The sequence below is a fragment of the Bos mutus genome, chromosome 26 (genome assembly GCF_027580195.1).
Source record: "Bos mutus isolate GX-2022 chromosome 26, NWIPB_WYAK_1.1, whole genome shotgun sequence".
Lineage (NCBI taxonomy): Eukaryota > Metazoa > Chordata > Mammalia > Artiodactyla > Bovidae > Bos > Bos mutus.
This window is the reverse complement of record NC_091642.1, coordinates 36,368,888-36,389,649: the sequence shown is the minus strand read 5'-3', so window position 1 is coordinate 36,389,649 and position 20,762 is coordinate 36,368,888. Positions and strand designations below refer to the sequence as shown.

At 35.7% G+C, this 20,762-nt stretch overlaps 2 protein-coding genes across 2 annotated transcripts in view; one reads left to right on the top strand and one right to left on the bottom strand.

Annotated features, from left to right (window-relative positions):
* Positions 1 to 16,999, top strand: part of PDE6C (phosphodiesterase 6C) — a 54,851-nt gene extending 37,852 nt beyond the window's left edge. The window contains 7 exon segments of the mRNA XM_070363361.1: positions 6,295 to 6,395; positions 8,089 to 8,196; positions 8,278 to 8,341; positions 10,840 to 10,914; positions 11,030 to 11,113; positions 11,502 to 11,655; positions 13,654 to 16,999. Of these exon segments, the coding sequence (XP_070219462.1) occupies positions 6,295 to 6,395; positions 8,089 to 8,196; positions 8,278 to 8,341; positions 10,840 to 10,914; positions 11,030 to 11,113; positions 11,502 to 11,655; positions 13,654 to 13,715 (648 nt within the window). The 3' untranslated portion in view covers positions 13,716 to 16,999.
* Positions 17,000 to 17,720: 721 nt separating this feature from the next.
* LOC102268514 (protein FRA10AC1) overlaps positions 17,721 to 20,762 on the bottom strand; it is a 40,412-nt gene continuing 37,370 nt past the window's right edge. Inside the window, exons 14-15 of the mRNA XM_070363362.1 lie at positions 20,031 to 20,109; positions 17,721 to 17,884 (exon numbers count right to left, since the gene is read on the bottom strand). Of these exons, the coding sequence (XP_070219463.1) occupies positions 17,842 to 17,884; positions 20,031 to 20,109 (122 nt within the window). The 3' untranslated portion in view covers positions 17,721 to 17,841. The remainder of the gene's footprint in view (positions 17,885 to 20,030; positions 20,110 to 20,762) is intronic.

Below are 20,762 nucleotides of genomic sequence, written 5' to 3'. Positions count from 1 at the left end.
AGCCTTCTTCACAGTCCAACTCTCACATCCATATAGAGAACACTAAAATCAATAACTAGTGGTTATATGTTACCTTTTTACCATCTCTGAACTCCCTGCTATAAAACATGAAACAATTCGAATACTTACACTGCTTCCCACATCTCTTACTTGTTTTGTAAGGTATTTATTATCAGTTTTTTTTTTTTTTTTTTACTGTTATCAGGATTTATAAAATTAATTTATAATTTCCTTAAGTGTCTATTTTTTTTTTTAAAGCAGAGCATTTGTTGCATGACTAATGGTGGAAATCCCTAAGATGAGCTGGATGCTGCCCAGCAGCTCTCTTGGGTTAGGTGTTCTCCCAGAACCCACGCCTGAATCTTCAGGACAGTATTTGTAGGTGCCTCGCTCAGCCACCTCGATGGTGTTCCATCTGTAGCCCTGGCGACTCCAGTCACATTTCCTCTTCTGCCTGGCGGTGTTGCCACAGTGATCATAGTTCGGCTTCTGAGTCGGAGGCCTTGGAACCAGAGTCTTACTTCCAAATGACAGTGTTCCCTTTGTCATCTCTTTTGTATGGTTGAGACCAAAGAGGCGCAATTGTTTATTCCTACTTCTACTTTTATATGGGCCTGATACTTAGCCTCAGACTTTCATCATGGCTTGTCCATTCCTGTGTATTTTGACTCATATCTTAGTTAGCTAGATTTTTGTCATCTGGTAGTTTTTCACAGTCTCTAAGCTAAGTACACACCTATGAAGATCTGTTTGTTACATTTTTGAAAGTCAGTTTGGAAGAATATAAAGGTTGTTGGGTCATTCCTTTCTTCTCAGAAACTGGAGGACTGTTTTTTGGTGTTAAAGAGGTATAAATGGCTGATTTGATTTTCTCCCTTGTAGGTGACTTTGTTTTTCTGAATAGATGTTCATATAATTCTTAATTCTTCATATTTTAGTAACTTTGAATGTATGGGTGATTCTGCATCTATTTTTTTTTTAAATTTTATTTTAAAAATTTCATCCTGCAGAGTGATGCTGTCAATGTTTATTTGGGGGTATCTGCATCTATTTTTTTCTTGTTATAGGTTACACATATCCATAGAATCCATTGTCTTTTTTTTTAATTTCAGGGAAGCTTTTTTTTCATTTTATCTTTGGACATTTTTCTAATACATTGGGAATATCAATTATGTATATGTTGAATCTCCTTGCCATTTATGTTTTTATATTTTTAAATATTCTTTTAATTTCCTCAAGACTGTGGACTATGTCCCTTGCTTATTCTATTTGAGTAGCTTTACTGTGGATTACATTGCTTTTATATTCAATTCCATTTTCCTCATTCTACTACTAGTTTTGCTAGTTTATTTTCAACTTTACTGTTGTTTTACAGTCTTCCCTTTGAGTTCTTGTGGTTTTGAAACTATAGGTATTAGTGTGGATTTTTCATGTTCCATTGGGTATTTCCTTTGATGTATTTTTCATTTGCCTTTTGTGTTCCTTTCTTCTATTGTTATTTTCTTAGTTTGGGGTGTGTGCGTGTGCAGTGATGCACTGTATTTACATATTCAGTCAACTGCTCTAAGACCTTTATGTGACTTCTGATTCAGAGTTGTTACATGTGGTGTGCTGTGACTCTCTAGTTCATGTCTTTTTGTGAACACATGGGTGTATTTCTGTTTGGTATGTACCTGGAAATAGAATTGCTTGGCCATAGGGTGAGCATGTGTTCAACCTCAGTGGATGCTGACAAGCAGTTTTCCAAAATAGTTTTATTAATACATCCTTACCAACAGTTCCAGTGGCTCTCCATCGTCTCCAACACTTGCCACTTGCCATCTTTCTCATTTTAGTCACTTGGGGGATGTGCTGATTTGTGTCAAATTAAATAGCATTAACACATATAAACTACAATTTTTTATATTAACCTTTTGAAATTCTGTTTTGGGACTACCTTTGTTCTCAACTTGATTTGTAGGAATTCTTTATTCTGATTTATGTATCTTTCATCAGAAATACATATCACAAATATTTTCTCCCTGTGAATTGCCTTTTTATTCTCTTAATGTTGGATTTGGGTGAAAATAAGTTCTTAATGTCCATTTGATCAATTTTTTAAAGATTAATTCTTTAGTTGTATAGTATTGTCTTTTGCCTATTCAAGGTAATAAAGGTATTTTATTGTTCTACCTTTCTCATTTAGATCCACAATCATTTTACAACTTATCTTTATATATGGTTTGATGTAGAGATCAAGATACATTTTCTGTCCATGTGAAAATCCAGTTGACTCAGCACCATTTATTGACCCACTTCATTTCAGTGATACCTTTGTCCTACACCAGGTAACTGATTATAATAGTCTGGTTCTGCATTCCCTATTCTATTACACTGGTCAGTTTGTGTCTTTTGTTAATATGTCATCTTAGTTACTATAGCTTTATAATAAAGTCTTCCTTCCAGTGTAAATTCTCCAGTTTTGTTCTATTTGAAGATTGCTTTGGCTTTTATTACACCTTTGTATTCTCATATAAATTTTAAAAGTTTGTCAATTTACATACACACATCCACAAACTTGGTATTTTGGTTGGAATTGTACTCAATCCATAGGTTGTGTTCTTGTGGTCTTTATGCAGAGGTTTTACACTTGTTTTCCTCTGAAAACTATTCATTCCTTAGTGGAACTTGCAATCTGCTGTGAGGGGAGGTCAGGAATGCACTGTGGACAGCCTCAGCTTTCTATTTATTCAAACTCTGTCTCACCAATTCTATTTCTTTGGTCTGGAGAACTCACCTCTTTGATTTGGGCTTTCGGGAAGGCTCATGTTAAGCCAGCCTGTGAAGCTACAGGGTCTGTGTTAGGATCTGATCATTGCTGCCAACTTTCTGCCTTCACTCCTTTTTACCCAAAGCATTCTCTTTGGTACAGATGATGAAGTAATAGAAGTCAGTGCAAATATACGTCAGAAGTTACCCCATCAGCTCATCCTCTGCTGCTGTTCTGTGTGTCAGACTGGATTTTTGAGGGACATCCTTCCTTCTTCCATGCCCTGTCTACATTCTAAGACCTCTTGCTCCAATTAAAAGATTACTGGCTCTGCCTTCACTTACTTAAAAACAACTGCATGCATGTATATATGTTTAATCTTCAACTTGTTCCAAAAAATTTTTAATGGAGCTTCCAAAAATACATGTAACATTAAAGAAAAAATGAGGGCTAATGGGAAAATAAAAATAAGATGAAGTATGGGGCAGGCCCACAATGTGTACAGTGAGAGGTATAAATGTTTATTAGACATGGGCTATAAATTTGGTCAAGGGATTTCAAGTAACTAATTTAAACAGAAACAGGATCTTTTATGTGAATCTGTATCCATGGCTGAAAAAGAAACTACTTACAAGCTCTTCTTTTAAGAACTTTTTCTAGGAGAGAAGGAAAAGAGGAAATAAAAAATGATACTGAATTAAGACAGGGTTTTTCAATTAGAGACTTGTACAGTAAAAATGAGTGAAGGAAAAAAAGGTGAAAATCAGGAATATTGTGCTATCAACAAAGGAAGCAGTACTGAATAGTTGAACATACATCCTTTTTTCTTAAGTATACTAATTTTAAAAGTGTGTCATCTTTTTTAAAAAAATGCGGGGAGGGAGGAGGGAGTGGGGTTCAGGATGGGGAACACGTGTACATCATGGCGGATTCATGTTGATGTATGGGAAAACCAATACAATATTGTAAAGTAATTAGCCTCCAATTCAAATAAATATTTATATTTAAAAAAAAAAAAAATGCAATACTGATTTACTTTGTAAAGTGAAAGAATGTTTGCCATTCTGTCTGCTTTAATAGAGCTGTTTTATTGTTCTGGATTAGAAAAAGGTATGACTTAAATGGAGTACAATGGTATTTTCTCTGTCTCTCTCTCTCTATATATATATACACAGCTTTTTTTCTCACACACATATATTTAGCAAATAGCAAAGTATCCAGGTTTAAAAATAAAATCAACATGTATTAAAAGTAATTGGCGCATAAACAATACTGATAATCGTGGTCGTGGTGTGTGGTCCGTGGTCTGGCGCTTGGTAGAGACGAGGTCTATCCTAAGGGATTGTTTATTTAAATCTGGCAGCCTGCCCTGTGTGTCCCCTCTCCCCATTCTATAATGTTCTGGCTCTTTTTTTCTAACTTTTTTAGTTAAAAAAGAATTACATGTTTAATGTGTACAACATGATGTTTTGATGTATGGATATATAGTAAAATCGTTACTACAGTCAAGTGAATTAACATATTATCTTTTTGTGTGTGGTGAGAAGACCTGAGATCCACTATTTTAGCAGAGTTTTTCACTATATAATAAGGATTAAAATGACTTATATAAAGAGATTAAAAGTGTGCTACTAATAATTTGTCTAAAAATTTAGGGCATTTCCACACATGATCCCCTTTTTTCTCCTAGTACAGCAGTCAAAAATGACCTGAAGTGCTACTGGACCTACAAAGTCTGTGTTGGAATTACATGCTACACGTCACTCTGGGAAACATATAACGTGCATCAGTGAACAGATAAGGGCAATGACTCACTGATGGAAACATGCCACAGGGTCACCACCAACCCAAAGGCAGGCCACCAGAGTAGCCAAATCAGGGAAGGTTAAGTGGGATTAAAATGCCAAACGGCCCACTTACTCTGCCCTTTTCCTGGTCAGTCCAGACCAGTTAAAAATAATCTATATCCAGAAGATTTGAGCAGAGATTACACACAAGGTGCTGCTGAGGACTGTCTCTTTCAAGCAAGACATGGATTTTGATCTAGACAAGTCTTCTTTTGTTTGTTGTAGTTTGGAGTATAATTGCCATGTCTTCTATCAATTTAAAAAGTCTAGCTATAGTTGCTATTATGAGCTCATTATTACTGCTGTGTAAAATACCATTTTTCTTGACTTCGAAGTTATAAAAGATGAACTAGGTGGAGGCTGTATTATGCACACATAATTCTAGTCCATTTCTTGCTTTCTAGTATTTCAGTCTCCTGGAATGACAGAGCTATATTTGGTCTTGGGTTTTGCAATTCTATTTTAAACTGGGGATAACCTCAGAACTTACCAGTAATAATGATACAGCAATAATTAAATTCTGTAGCAATTTACTGTTCTTAAATGCATTCCCAGTTGTCTCATCTGCATCAACATTCCACAAATATTTACTGATCACAGGTTGAGTGCCAGGCAGTTAGCAGGGCAGCTGTTGTTCTCCCCATTTGAGAAAACAGATACTTACAGATGTTAAGTGAGATGTCCAGGACGCTACAACTACCACGTGGGGAGGCTGGGAACTGAACCTGGGCTCCTTACTGAGTCAGTGTAGTGTCCCGCTATACTGGCTCTGTGTGCCAGCTGTTCAACCTTGAGCAAGTTTCCTAACCTCTCTCTGCTGTGGTTTGCTGTGTGACTAAGAGTTTTCATAGAGCACTTAGAACAGTGCCCGGGGAGTGGGAAGCCTTAGGTGTCTGCTGTTATTATTTGGTGCTTGACCCAGTGTTCTTTTCTACATTATGCTGCCTCTGTCTCTACATAGGCAGAGAGACTGTTTCCTCCTTTCCAGTGGGATTTTTCTGTATTTAACTGTTGACTTCATTTGTCACTGCACATCTGTCTTTGGCCTGTATTCCTAAAAATGTTCTTTTTGGAATATCTTATCTTTTAAAAACCACTCCCAGATTTACACTCTTGTTTTCTGGAACACTAAAAATTGAGGGTGATCCATGTATGAGGAGACTATTAGTGGGAAACTCTTTGAAGAAAGGTAGAAATAAGTTATTGTAAAATAGAATTGCAAGACATCATTTTAAAAACAACTTGGAAGATTTACTTTTTTCTATGTGTGAGTACTATTGTAATCTGCAGCTTCTGAAAGCTCTCCAATAGTTTCTAGAATCACTCTGAAATTATCTGGTAAATAATTCAACATGTCTAACAATTGGACAAATACCAGATATTCTTTATTAAAGTTTCTCAATTACTACAGGAAATTTTAAATCTATTGTTTTTATTGAATTGGTCCTGGAAGAAAACTTATATACTGATTACATGAATATTTGCTAATAATCTGTTTTAAGAGTTTAAATTATCTTAATCAAAGTATAAGTAAAGAGGTAACTTAATCCAAGAGAGAAAACTGAAAGCAAGAAAATTAAGACTTCGTTTATCTTCTTTCTATAATAAGATGCTCTTATAAAGCATCATAGGGCGGTTTGTTTGTTGAATCAAAGGCAAATTAATGATGGCATTTTATTTTGAATTTTCATCTTGCAGAGTTTAAACATATTCCAGAACCTAAATAAACGCCAGTATGAAACAGTTATTCATTTGTTTGAAGTTGCGATAATAGCGACTGACCTGGCTTTATATTTCAAGTAAGTACGGAACTCCCTTATACTCTGTGTGGTTCCGCCTTCCACAGTCCATGGCCTCAAAGTTAAAAGACATTTGTTTAGAGACACATTTCTTCATTTTCTTTGTGGATTACCAATAAATACCCTTAAGATAACTGATGGTGGATTTACTGGACATCTGGAAACATATTTTAAAAGCTAAGCCCCTAATATTAATTAGTTTGTTATCTGAAGAAACTTCAATTGAAGAATATGCATCAAAGTAGATACACTGCCAGAACACTGATGCTATAAAAACTTACACGGTGCCTTTTGACCTGGGGAATTCATCATAGTTCGCAGTCTGGTATTTAGAGTTGCAGGCTCAGACATTTGATCCTGCCAGAGTCTGAGAGCTGAAAAATCTTAGTGATACTGATGCACATTAACAAACTAAAAAAATTTCTGAGTTACATACAGCAGAGGCATTAGCCTATTTATAATAATGATGATGATTACCAAGGAGACCAGATACTCCTAGCTTCTGTACATTTTCTTGTTGGTGAACTATAAAGTAAAATGCATTAGGACAAGGTGAACTAGTTACAGGGTCTAAATAGTTAACAACTTGGGCAGTATTAAATTATGCCTCTCCAATCCTTCATTAAAAATTCAATTATTAAATAGTTCAAACATGAAAGCAGATACTTCGAAATAGATAAGTGATATCCAAATAGCTATAGTCCAGATTCAACAAATGCTAAGATTTTGTCTTAGACATCTTTTCAAGGAAAGTGGTACAATTGAGGCATTCCGTACTCCATCATGAATGCCACACCCCCACCCCACTTCTTCACAAATACCACTGTCTTGGTATTGCTATGCATTCATCCTTCCCACTCATGTTTTCCATGGCATTACTAAGTGTTTAAAATTTTTCAGTAAATGGTATCATACTGTATATACCTTTCTGCAACTTGTTTTCACACAACATTTTGAAGATTTAGCTTGGTGGTAAATTGAGATCCAGGTCATTCTTTTTAGATGTATATTCAACTGGGTGATTTTATCATAATTAATCTAGCCATTCTTCTATTCATGGACATTTAGGTTATTCCCAGTTTTTCATCATTGCCTACATTGTGTATCTTTGTGTATATGAGTTTCTGTAAAGTACATATCTAGAAGTGGGACTGCTGTAGGGTTTGCATATCTTCAATTTTATACCACATGGCAAAACTCCTGCACTCCTTAGTAGGTACGCCAATTTAAACTCCTACCAGCAGTGTTACAAGAGTTCCTATTATTCCATATCTGGACTCTTCTTGATCTGGGCATATTTAAATATATTTGTTAATGTGAGACAGAATATTATTATTCACACTTATAATTTTGTACCTTTTCATATATTTTACGTTCTAATATTTGGTTAGTTTTATACTTTACAATGTCTCATCACAACCTGTGGCCTTTGTTATGATCTTTTTGTCACATGTAGCTCTTAGTTTTAATGTATTTAAATTTACTTTTTTTTTTTCCTTTCTGACTTGTGATTTTTCTGTCTTAAACCCTTTCTGTATCAAGGTTACACAGCCATTCCCTCTTCTCCTGCCTGGGTCCACAATGTGGACAACTGATGCAAAGTGGGAACATGAAACCTGAAAGGACATATTAAAGACACTTTAAACCTCTGGTCCTATATGCTAAAATTGTCGCACAGTTGTCTCTTTTTTAGGAAGAGAACCATGTTTCAAAAAATTGTTGATGCCTGTGAAAAAATGGAAACTGAAGAAGAGGCCATCAAATATGTAACCATTGATCCAACCAAAAAAGAGATTATCATGTGAGAAGTCAAATTTTATTTTGCTTTTGGCAAAAATAACTTGTATATTTCTATTTTAACATGTTTTGTTTTCTTTCACAGGGCAATGATGATGACTGCATGTGATCTGTCAGCTATAACCAAGCCCTGGGAGGTGCAAAGTCAGGTGAGTGGTTCCCACTTTCTGTCAGGCCCTCGGCTCTGCCTAGGCGCCATGAGACAGTGAATGTGAGAGTATCTGGCAACCTCAGAATTTAATTATAACCGTCAATTATATGACTATATATTTTATAAGCAGTTACCTTCGTTACCCTGGACCTGTCCTCTGAAACCATCAGTTTATAATTTACAAAGAAGAAAAAAGGAAGTTAAGAAGTTAAGACAAAAGTACAATGTTCCCTGTTGGGTTTCTGTTAAGAGAAGAAAAGCAAACAGCTTTCAAGAGCTCACAAATGTCAGTAGGTCATTTGGTCACGCCCAGGACAAGGGAAACAGAAGGAACCTTAGAAAGAAAATGCTTTCTGGAAGGAATTCCTGTTTATCACTGGACAGGCTGTAAGAAGTTTACATAAAATTATTCATGGAGCATCTGGGTTTTTAGTAGAGGAGATAAAGCATGCAGCAAGGATGAATCATTAGTGCCTTCATCCCTCAAGGGTGGTTTTGCTCCTAGTCTCCTCTTCGGTGTGCTGTCAGTCATGGAGAAGGAAATGGCAACCCACTCCAGTATTCTTGCCTTGAGAATCCCATGGACGGAGGGATTCCGTGCAGGTTCAGTTTAAGGGCGTCTTCTAAGGAAGGTCTTCCCCACCCTTGGGGAGTGTGGGGAATGAGTGGGAGCCATCTGCTTACCACTTGGTTTCCTGCTAATCGATCAAAGAATTCTCCCTCAGTTAATTCGTAGAAAGAATTCTCCCTCAGTTAACTCATAGGGAAAACCCTAAGCAGAAGAGGCCAGAATTCCCTGGGTTCAACTGTAAATGTGGACTGTATCTGTTAAGATAGAATAGCTGGGCTCCAAACCAAACACCTGTGCTTCCTCCTCACTGCCTGCCTGCTCTTCCTCCTCAATTCTTTTATCTACATAGTCACCCCAGCCACAAACCTGGGCTCAGGCTTGAGTCCATCTCCCTCGTTCCAAAACCATTTCTGTCCATCACTCTTGCTACCCTCTTAGTTCTTACTTTTCCTCTTTCGTCAGAACTATGGTGGCAGCCTCCTAAGTGATCCTCTCTCAGCACGAACTCTCCAACCTTTCTCTGAGTTGCTGCTGGAATGCTTATAAATAGAGCTCTGCTTGGCTACTGCTTTGCTTAAAAAGCCTTCTGAACTCCCCACTGCTGGAAGTTTTCAAGCTTTTTTAAAGAAAAAAGAAATGTCTATTTTCCTTGCACAAAAAGTTGTACATAGGTCACTTTTTGTAAGAGGCAAACAGCAAAGTTACTGTACTTCAATCTCTCTTGGCATCCACTCTTGTACCACTTGTGCGCTTTGGAGGGACCGTAGGGCTCAAAGAAAAAGAACTACTGGCCCAGAGAATCAAGTTAAACTTCCCAGCAAAGCTTACATGGTTTGTTGTTACCTGTCCTTAACTCATACTCCCTAATTTATTTCCCTTATTTCCCATGTTATTGCCTCACACTCTTAAGCTCCTACTCACACAAGCTATAAACATTCAACTTTATCTGCACACTCTTCCCTTTCTTCTTTACGGGCGAGCTACTAGTCTTCCTTGATGACACAGCATAAATGCAACCTCCCTTATCTTTCTCCTTGATCCACAGCAGTTGATAGCTGTTGATATGATAGAACTTTCCACATTCTTTACATGACTGACTTCATTAGACTGTAAGCATCTTAAAGATCAAAGTCACATCTTAACTCCTCTTGGTAAGCCCGGATCATGCCAATGTAAGGCAGCTAGAAGGTGTTCAACAAACTTGATAAATATGGTTTTTAAAAAACCATATAAATTAACTCTCAAATATCCCTACAACATAATCAGGTAAAAGTGAAAGTGAAGTCGCTTAGTCATGTCTGACTCTTTGCGACCCCATGGACTGTAGCCTACCAGGCTCCTGTGTCCATTGGATTTTCCAGGCAATAGTACTGGAGTGGATTGCCATTTCCTTCTCCAGGGGATCTTCCCAACCCAGGGATCGAACCCGGGTCTCCCACACTGTAGACAGATGCTTAACCGTCTGAGCCACCAGGAGTTATTAGTCAGGTGAAGTGGTGTTCTAAGCTGTGCATGTATGTGCATAAACACATAGGCAGATACATGCTAGATGCTGGCAGATGATAAGCAGGACAAAAGGAGGATCTGGGAAGCTTTGGAGCTTGAAGCATAATGAAACAGACATCCTCCCTTCTCCCCTTTTTATTGTTGAGAGGTGGTGGTAATAGCAGCTAGGAGATTGGCACGCCCAGAATGAGTCTACCACACTGAAGTAGGAAGAGAAATCCCCCTTGTCCATTTCAATATAATCTGTAAATAACATCATTTTAAAGCCAAAGAACATATGGTATGACAATACCTCAAGCATTAATTATAAATTCTGTCCTTAAATGTTACTCATTTAAGGATAAAATGTTATGATAAAATGCAAATTCTGTTAAGTCATGAATCATGACTGTCATGAATCATGTCCTCCCTCTTTGCAGGTAGCACTCCTGGTCGCAAATGAATTTTGGGAACAAGGAGATCTGGAGAGAACAGTGCTGCAGCAACAACCCATTGTAAAAACCTTGACATAAAAACGCACTACTGATTAAAAATTATCAATACAAATCAGTCTGTTTTGTCCACTGGATCTTAGAAAATTATCTTTAAAGAATTTCTCTCTCTTTCTAGCCTATGATGGACAGAAACAAAAAAGATGAACTACCTAAACTTCAAGTTGGATTTATTGACTTTGTCTGTACTTTTGTATATAAGGTAAGTAAACAGATTATGTGAGTGAAATATATCATTTTCTGGATGAGAAGTTTTCTTTCAAAATGTAACTAAAATCAAAGTCACCCTCATCCCTCATGGAAAGTCACTAAGGTTGTCATCATTTCTCCAAGGTAGTTTGAGGTATTACCCTTATCTTTCCTTCAAGGATGCAATGAAAGGTGAGAGAACTCAGGTGTAAGCAAATTGAATAAACTTAGGTGAGCAGGAAAGACAAGAGCTACCTTTCCCACTTACAAGGTACTGAATTAATCTCATCCTAACAGCTCTGAGCACTGTAATAATTCTTTAGGGCTCCTTCTCTGCATATGAAAGGTACTGAAAATGAACCAAATGATTTAAGTGGTTTCTAACCTAAAATTCTCTCTAGGAGTTTTCACGGTTTCACAAAGAAATCACACCTATGCTGAATGGTCTTCAAAACAACAGAGTGGAATGGAAATCCCTAGCTGATGAGTATGATGAAAAGATGAAGGTAATTGAAGAGATGAAAAAGCAGGAAGAAGGAAATACGACGGAAAAAGGTTAGATGGAATCTGTTTTGGCTTCTTGTAAAGTAGCTGGAAGTTCAGCAGAGCTTCATCTCACATGACAAAAGCATAAAAAGTAAATGCAAACAGGAAATTTGCTTTACTGCCCACAGACTGAGAATTATAAGAAGCTGATTAGTGGTTTTCAGGGTTTTTATCCCCTTGAACAAGATCTTACTTTGTAATTCAAGATGGAATTGCTTGGTCCAGTTGAAGTTGGGGTTAGGGCTAGGTTTCTTCATCCACTCAGTAAAGTGGCTCCTGAGGTACCTCTGCAGAATACTGAATTTTAAGAAATAATATGAAAACCATAAGATTAATAGGATCAATCAGGTTTAGGTGAGAAAATAATTTTAGCCCTAACATTCTGTATTAGCTGTAAGACTTTGGGCATCTTGCTTAACCTCTCTGAGCTTAAAGTTCCTCTCCTTATAATGAGAAAACTTTACAGATCTCCAGCCTCATTTCCAGATCTAAGGAAGCCCTAGATGTAAAGATGGCCAGCAGAGTGGGGTGACTTGAAGGTACCCTAAGACTTTGTGCCTCAGATGTTTCTCCTTAGTGCTGTTTATCCTGATGAAATTTCTACTCCTGAAGTCACTCAGTTAAGTTTAACATAATCTTCAGAAAGCCTCTGTTAAGATGCTTACGATCACCTATTAGTTCATCAGATGACTCAAATGACATCTAGAAAGTGGAATACTAATGTCATCGTTTCGTATTTTGTCTCAAGAGCTCAAGACTTAAAAGGTTTTGTAAGAAATTCTTATTGTTTAATAAAGAAACCATCTCTGTCTGGAAAAGCCTTGTTAAAAAAAAAATGCAACATTCTTTTTAGACGGTTCATGTGTTTAGTGATATTTTAAAGAATTCAGAGGGAGAAAGCATTTTGCTTAAAGGGTTAAGGATATCATTCAACAGAATAAAAACAGGAGTTCCTGACTCTAGGATATACATTCACTTAAATGTTCAGTGGCTGTGTATTCTGTACAAGGCCCTGTGTTAGGCCCTGGGGAAAGATGGGGTCCTTATCTCCAGAGCTTACCACCTGGTACGGGAGTGCCAAGTGAAAAATCGATTATTTAACTATAATTATCAGAAGAAGCATACCTGGGGCATCAGGGAAGTCGTTCCTGAAGGATGTTTATGCTACACTGAAGACAGGCTTCTTCTAAGCAAAGAAAGGAGGAAGAGTTTTAAAGGAAAGGAGAGGAAAGAAGAGAATATGCACAAAGGCCGTGACGTGGAAATAAGCTTGGTGCGCTGAAGAACTTGAAAACTGGTGTAGCTGGAGTCTAGAGAGCAAAGAGAGCAAAATACCAGATGAAGCCAGGAATGCAGGCAGCTCTGCCAGATGGGTGTGTTACCCTGAAGGCCTCCTTATGGATCTGTCCTCTACAGAGCAACGGGAAGTCCTTAGAGGAATGGATTTCAACATGAAAGGAGTAAGATCTGAGCTGTGCTTCAAAAAGATAACAAAAATGGTTATTTTTACTGAGCAAGTGAAAAGCAAAAAGTTATTTCTTAGTGCAGTTAATCTTTATCCCAATTTTACAATGAACACTATATCAAGCCCTTTAAGTGGTTCGTGACTTTTTTTTAAATTTAGTATTTGGTATATTGATATGGATCTCTATACTTTATTTGCATAAAAATTACTTCTGAATTTTCTTCCTACTACACTGAGAAGTCTCTGTAAACTAAGAATATTATTTTATCTCCAGGCAACACAAAGCAACAACTCAGATTCCCAGACTGGATAGTTCAGTGGTTCTTTTGAGAACTGAGACATTAACTGGTTAGTCATTTATTAGATTTTATTTTCTAAATGGACTAATTTTGAATATGAATTCAAGTTTTTAAATGGTCAAACTCTTAGTACTTGATATAGGTTAAAACTATGAATTAGGCTATATAGTTACTCTAATATTAGGAAAAAACTACTATATATCCACTGATTCCTGAAAATATTGCTTTTCTCCTTTTTCCTAGCTGTAGAAGATTCAGGAGGTGGTGGTGATGACAAGAAATCCAAAACATGTCTAATGTTGTAAAACAATCCAACCGGTCTAAATTACAAATATTGTTTCTACATTTGAAGAAAACATTAAAAAAGAACATCAGCAAATTTCATTCATCAAACCATCAAGTAACAGAGACTCTTCAGGAAGGCTACCCTGTGACTAGCATAAGAAAATATACTGCTAGCCTGAAAGCCATGAGGATAAAATAAAGTTCAACAAAAGTGCAAAATAAGACAAAAATAAGTGCATTTTTGGTGCCAATTTGTTTTAAATTAAAAATAATATAATCCTGAAACTAGTCACCAATTCTTTTTTTAAAAGATCTTATTCATTGTATTCATTTACTAGGGTTACTATAACAAAAAAGCTGCCCCATACTGGGTGTCTTAAACAAAAGAAAATTTATTTTCTTGCAGTTCTGGAGACCAGAAGGCCAGCATTAAGGTTTGGCAGGGCTGGTTTCTCAAGAGGCCTCTCTTGCTTGTCAGTGGCCGTCTGCACCTGGTCGTCGGTCTTCTCCCTTGTGCGTCTGTGTCCTATTCTCTTTTAAGGACACCAGTCATACTGGATTAGGACCTACTCATAGGACCTCATTTTACTTTATTAGCTCCAAATACAACCACATTCTAAGGTACTGGGAATCGGGATTTCAACAGGAATTCAGGTGGGACACAATTCAACCCATAACATGATTCATACCTCACATCCTTTTCTGAACCAGAAATCTCTCATCAACATGTCTTAATGTAAGAGCAAATACAGTACAGAATGTATAATGTATTTAAGTACTATATAAGAAACAAAGAAAAAGGATATTAAATGTTATTCCACCTGAAATGCTTATCTCTTTCCTCCACTTTTTACTCTTGATAATGGAACAGTAAAGAGCACTTCACTTTCAACAGCTTAAAAGTATGTCATCCTATGCTCAGACTTTCTCCAAAGTCTGAAATCAATTATTTTATGTGTAACTAAGAATATGTTATTACATTCAGAACTATTCTTCTCATTGATAGAATTATCAATTTATAAGACATGACCTAGATAATCCTAATGCAAGTTAAATCAACTAATAAATATTATGCATTATTAAACAGCATGTGATTTGATTATACAAAAGCTTTACTACCAAAAACAGTTTAAAGGGACTTCAACAGAGGTGACTTTAAAAAAAGTGATTACTAGAAGTATCTACTAGGCATTCTAAATATTGATTGTCAAGAAAAATAAACAGGACTTCCCTGGTGGTCCAGTAATAAAGAATCTGCCTTGCAATGCAGGGGACGTGGGTTCAATCCCTGGTCAGGGAACTAAGATCCCACATGCTTTGGAGCAACTAAGCCTGTGTGCCACAGCTACTGAACCTACATGCTCTGCAGCCTGTGCTCCACAACTAGAGAGTCTGCACCACATGCAGAGATCCCACATGCCGCAGCTAAGACCCAATGCAGCCAAATAAATTAAAAAAAAAAAAACTACAGACAATCAACTACTTCTACTACATGGTACACACCTGTACATAAGGGAAGATTTCTTTATAATGACATACCAGATTATAAGACAGACCAAATATTAATTATACCATTGACTTTTTATTGTAAAACATCTAAATTATAATTGCTCTATCAACCTCAAACGTTCTGTTATAAAGGAGATAATCAATTTTAAGCGGCTGAGAAATCACTATTTGTTATATTTTTACAAGTTAGGTACTTAGAATCATAAGACTCTTCCTCTCACATTAGAATGTAAGGTCCATAAGAGGAAATATTTTTGTCTATTTTGTTCACAGCTCTTCTCACACTTAGAGAAGTGCCTGGCACAAGGCAGGCACTCAGTAAACATGAATGAATGATATTTTGCATAAATATCATGACAAACAGGTATAAATGAAGAGTGCCTGGAAGTTAATATTTTTATGGAGGAAAAAAACTATATATATATATATATATATATATCCCCAAATGAGTGTTGTCTATATAAGTCATGTTGGGCGAGAGATGTACATCTTATTTTCACTGCTTAAAATAATCCTGAAACTCCACTTAGGGTTATTTTAGAAACTGTATAAGAAACCCTCTTCCTTTAGCCTTAGAAAATTTTGGACCCCCCCAAATATCAGTCAGCTCAAACTACTTCCTCATTCACTAGAAAAGAAACTGAGGCACAGAGATGAGCCACCATTGAAGGTCTGCAAAAACAGGAACTTTGCTTACGAGTAAGTATAAGAAAGCATAACTTATCTCAAGCCAGTGATCTGCTGAACTCCCCTGACTATACTACAGCAAAGTTTAAGATAGGTCTGTTGGAGAATTAATCTTTAAAATCTAGATAATGGATAATAAGGACCTACTGTATAACACAAAGAAATCTACTTAGTATTTTGTGACCACCTATATGGGAAAAGCATCTGATAAAAGAATGGATAGACTATAACTGAATCATTCAGCTGTACACCTGAAGCTAACAATGCTGTACATCAACTATGTTCCAATAAAAGATAAAAATTCAATTAAAAAAATTTAAAACATCATCTTGAGGCCTTCTCAAAGACTCCTTTAAATATGACTCCAATTATCTGTCACTGTATGAATGGATTAAACACCGTGATTACATTTAATGATTTAAATTTACAAATGAACTTGATGTCCATAAACCATACTTGGAATACCACATATATGGATCTATTTTAAAAGGGTCTTTGAATATTCTTCCCAGTCACTTTAGTTTTGCAGGAGTTTTATATTCTGATGACTACTAATTTTTATCATAAAAATGTTTTGGCTTCATATATTCTATTAATAACATCAGTTTTCCTGCTGGATATTTCAACACTTTTTCCTCGGAAATCAAGATTCTTTTTCACTAAAAGTAGTGAGAAGAAAAAGATACAACAAACTATTTGTTGGTTATCAACACTCATTTACTGTTTTATGGTGGTTTAGAAATGACTAGTTATTTCCTAGCTACTTCCTTCGTAGCAATGTCTAGCAGTGTCTCATGTATGACAGTGATCTAATAATTAATGAATAACTTTAATAAAAGGAAAATCTGACACTATTTAAAAATAAGATACTATAAATACCTGTTTTACAGTTTAATGCCAATAATTCCATGTTTAAATGTCATTTAATTTTCAACAAAATACCTGTTTTCTATAGGTCCTCTCTTACTCACCAAATCACGCATCTTTTCCAGTATTCATCGCTTTGCTGTTTATAAAAATGGGTCTGACCTTTTGGAAAAAAATCAATAAATCCTTTTGAAAATTTGATGAAATCTATGGATCCTTTCCCCCTAAAACACACACAATCACGAAAGTTTACACATCGATTGTAGGTGTGTTTAGATGTCCTGAAGCACATCCATTGACTCTTGGGGGTATGGACCCCAAATTAAGTTACATTTTATAATATATCTCTGCATATAAGTATATCCATTATGTATGACTGTATCTGAGACAAGCTCTGTGCATACAGTATTGTTAAGTTATATTACAGCATAATCTTTACTGGAGAGTCAACTTTCATGAACACATATGCTGCTTTAGATTACTGGGATCTCATTTGGCCTCCTGTGCTATTAATTTACTTTATAATAAATTACCCATACACTGGGGAATTAAATCAGATTATAACAAACTCCCTTAAGTGGCAGAGGTAAGAAGGAAGAGAAATGTAAGGAAAAAAAGAAAAGGTAGCTAATGAAAAAAACAGGTTCTCAAGAGGGGCGCCTGTGTGTCAAAGGAAAGTAAAGAAGTTGAAGACATAATTAATCTACCTTATAATTTTGTAAGACCCCAATAACCCTAAAAGTTTAAATAAATTAATTGAGGCAAGGGAAAATGTGAAATCAGTGGGGAAAAAAGAAAAACCCATAAAAATAGGAACAGCGGATCTCTGTGCAGTGTACTAGGTCCATCCTTGAGCTACAGATGGAACAGAGTTGTAGGTAAGCAACTGAAAAAATATGTAAGAGATAGGGAAAAGTATCTCCAATAGAACTGAAAATACTTTAAAAGCATCTGACAATCCATCCTAGATGGATCTTTTATTTCCAAAGACAAACCACTCAAGTTGCAACTTGTAGACAAAACTTTTGTGAAGAATTTCAAAGTACACTTCACATTAAGGAATGTAGGCATCCCTCTTTCATCTCACAGAAATAAATCTTGAAAATATTCATCAAATTCTTCTTCCCTATTTAAAAGAAAAAGTATACATATTGATTAAAATCAACAGAGAAAAAAATTACTACGTGACACATTACATGAAATTAAGGTAATTCAAACCAACATACTTGCTAATTCTTTTATATATATATATATTTCATGATTCAGCTATCAAGTAATTCTTGGCTTCTATAATAATCATAACTAGGCCCAGACTGATTAAAGTGTTGTATATGGTGGCATGTATCCCTAAACATATTTATACCTAAGATTTTACTCTGAAGTACTTTGTGTTATATCATTGCTTCTCTTTACTTTTTTGGTTGACTTTATTACTCTGTTCTAAGTTGACTTTATTACTTACTCTGTTCATTCTCATTTCAAATTAATGAAAAAACTATTTTAAGGAAAAATACAAGTCTTACTCCTAAGAATAGGGACGATCTGCTTAGGCTGCAGGTTTTATTACTCTGAGAAGAGTAAATGTGTATTTGTAGCAGTGAAGATTATATCTAAAAGAATAGAACTCTGAAAGGAGATACTAAATTGTAATATATTAAAATATGAAAATTAAAGTACTAAATAAATATTAGTGCTAGGAGCCTAGAGCAGTACAATGAAAACAGCACAGGTTTTCAAGTCAGACAGTGTTTAAGTCCTAGCTCTGTCAGCTACTAGCTAGGTAAGCAAGTTATTTAACTTCTCTGGGCTCAGTTTCTTTATATAATAAAGAACATTACATTTCCTCAAAGAGCTGTTGTGAAGATTAAGTGTATGTACAGTTGCTTTTCTTCCTTCTGGGAACAGAGAATCAAGCTACACAAATTCTGCCTACCAATCTCTTTAGAAAATGTTCTTTTAGATTAGAAATTCACAGTGAGACTCCATCATTTTGTTTTAAGTGACTGTGACGGATAAAACCCTCACAACCATGTTCAAATTAAAAAAAAAAATTACAGAATCAGATACAGTTGATTTAAGAATTACCTACAATTTGGTATTCTCCATGCCACTGTCCCTTTTCCCAAGCATGACAGCAAAATGCAGCTGAATTTTTAAAACTGTAATAAGAACTTAGACGTATGAAATTAGCTGAACCTCTGTGTGTACTCAGATGTTAGTACATGATATCAAGTTTTTATAAGGTCACAAAGAGCTCTGGATTATGGAACCCCTCTTAGGCTTTACTTATGGATCTTTACTGCCATAAAGGTGAGTGGACTCTGAGATCTATTCTTTCATTTTCAGCTCTTCAAGGGGAAATTCTATGGTCAAAAGTTCAGTTGATAGTTTGACTAGGATAGCAATACCTTTTTAGAAATCTGATCTATAATGGCCACTCATTTTGGAATTCTTTATTTGGCAAGAAAAAAAAAGATCATAGAAAACAATCTTTTTTTTTTAAAAGGCCTCTTTTTAACACACTTGAATTCTATTAACTGAGAACATATTATACAATTAGCAAGATATTTTATCATCAGCTTAAGTTAGTGAATTATGATTGATTCAATAAATCTCTTATTATGAGCTAAGAAGACTGGATTAACAAAATGGGACTAAAATTTATTGAGCACGTATTATATTGGTAGGTATTATACCGGGTGCTTTATATTCTTAATTATATTAAATTTTCACAATAAACTATGTAGTCAGTATTATTTTATCCTCTTTCAACAGATAAAGCTCAAGTGGTGAACATCCCATTATATAAGAGCTGATAATATTCCAGCCTATATTCCAACAGCTCTTCCAACCAGTAACAGAGAACAATGCATGAGTTGAGTTGTCTGTCTTTGGGGGCAAAAAAACTTTGACACCTGTTTGTATCTTTGAGGAATTCTCCTGTACAAGTTTATGATAATCAGAACATCATGGATAGGCTCTAGAAGCTAGTAAACAGGACATCTATGAAAGAACCTAAGCAAAGTCTAGGGGGTCATCTGTTAAGGGGAGATGAGGAAAGAATTACTCACCAAGAGGGAGCTGCGTAAGCTGGCTGATCGTGGCCATGAACAATGGCTGGGAATAAACTCTGATCTCATGGTCCTTGGCTTTAAATCAACATTCATGATGCTAAACTTTTCATTAAGTTATCAAAAATGGCTGTGGTCATAGCTTTCTAGACCGACTGTAGAAGGTATGCAATATCACTTTCTATTAACATCAGGACTTACTGTGATTTTTCATCTGTCTCTGGTAGTGGGCCCTTCCAAAGTTCAGACTCTGAAGCACTTTCTTCCTCATCAGAGTTTCCTGTTTATTTAAAAGAGATTTTTTTAAAATGTGCATATTAAATTTAAAACACATTTTGAACTATCCACCAATAATGCAATTAACTTTGGATTTAACTGTGGTTTAGCCTCAATTTGTATGGCTCTCTGAAAATTTAATTTGCTTTTCCAGACTAATACATTCTTTTGAAAATTAATAAGCTGAGCTATACCAAAGAGCCTCAGCAAATAGACCAAGGATTTAAAGTCTCATAGGAAACTTCCCTAAGTTATAGTGAGTTAAAGTAACAATTCCAATATTAACTCTATATTATAAAGGGAAATAGAGTTATACTACCTCTTGGAATATAGTTATCTTTAACTTAGTTTCTTCTTTTTATTGATCATACAAAAGACAAGCAGGTTAAGATTTTTGTAGAGACTATATTTATATTAGGATCAAGACCTCAAGAACTGAACTAGTATACAGGACTAGCTAGTAAAATTATGGAAAAATGTCAGATTTTTTAAAAATTAATGCTGATTACATTAACTAGAAGTCCAATTCAATGAAGAAACAGTTCTCATACACTGTTAGGAGTAAATACCCTTTCCTTGAGGAAAATCTGGAAATAAAGATCACTTTAGACCCTTGACTGGCAATGATGCCTTAAGAAATTTATTAGAATAAACAAG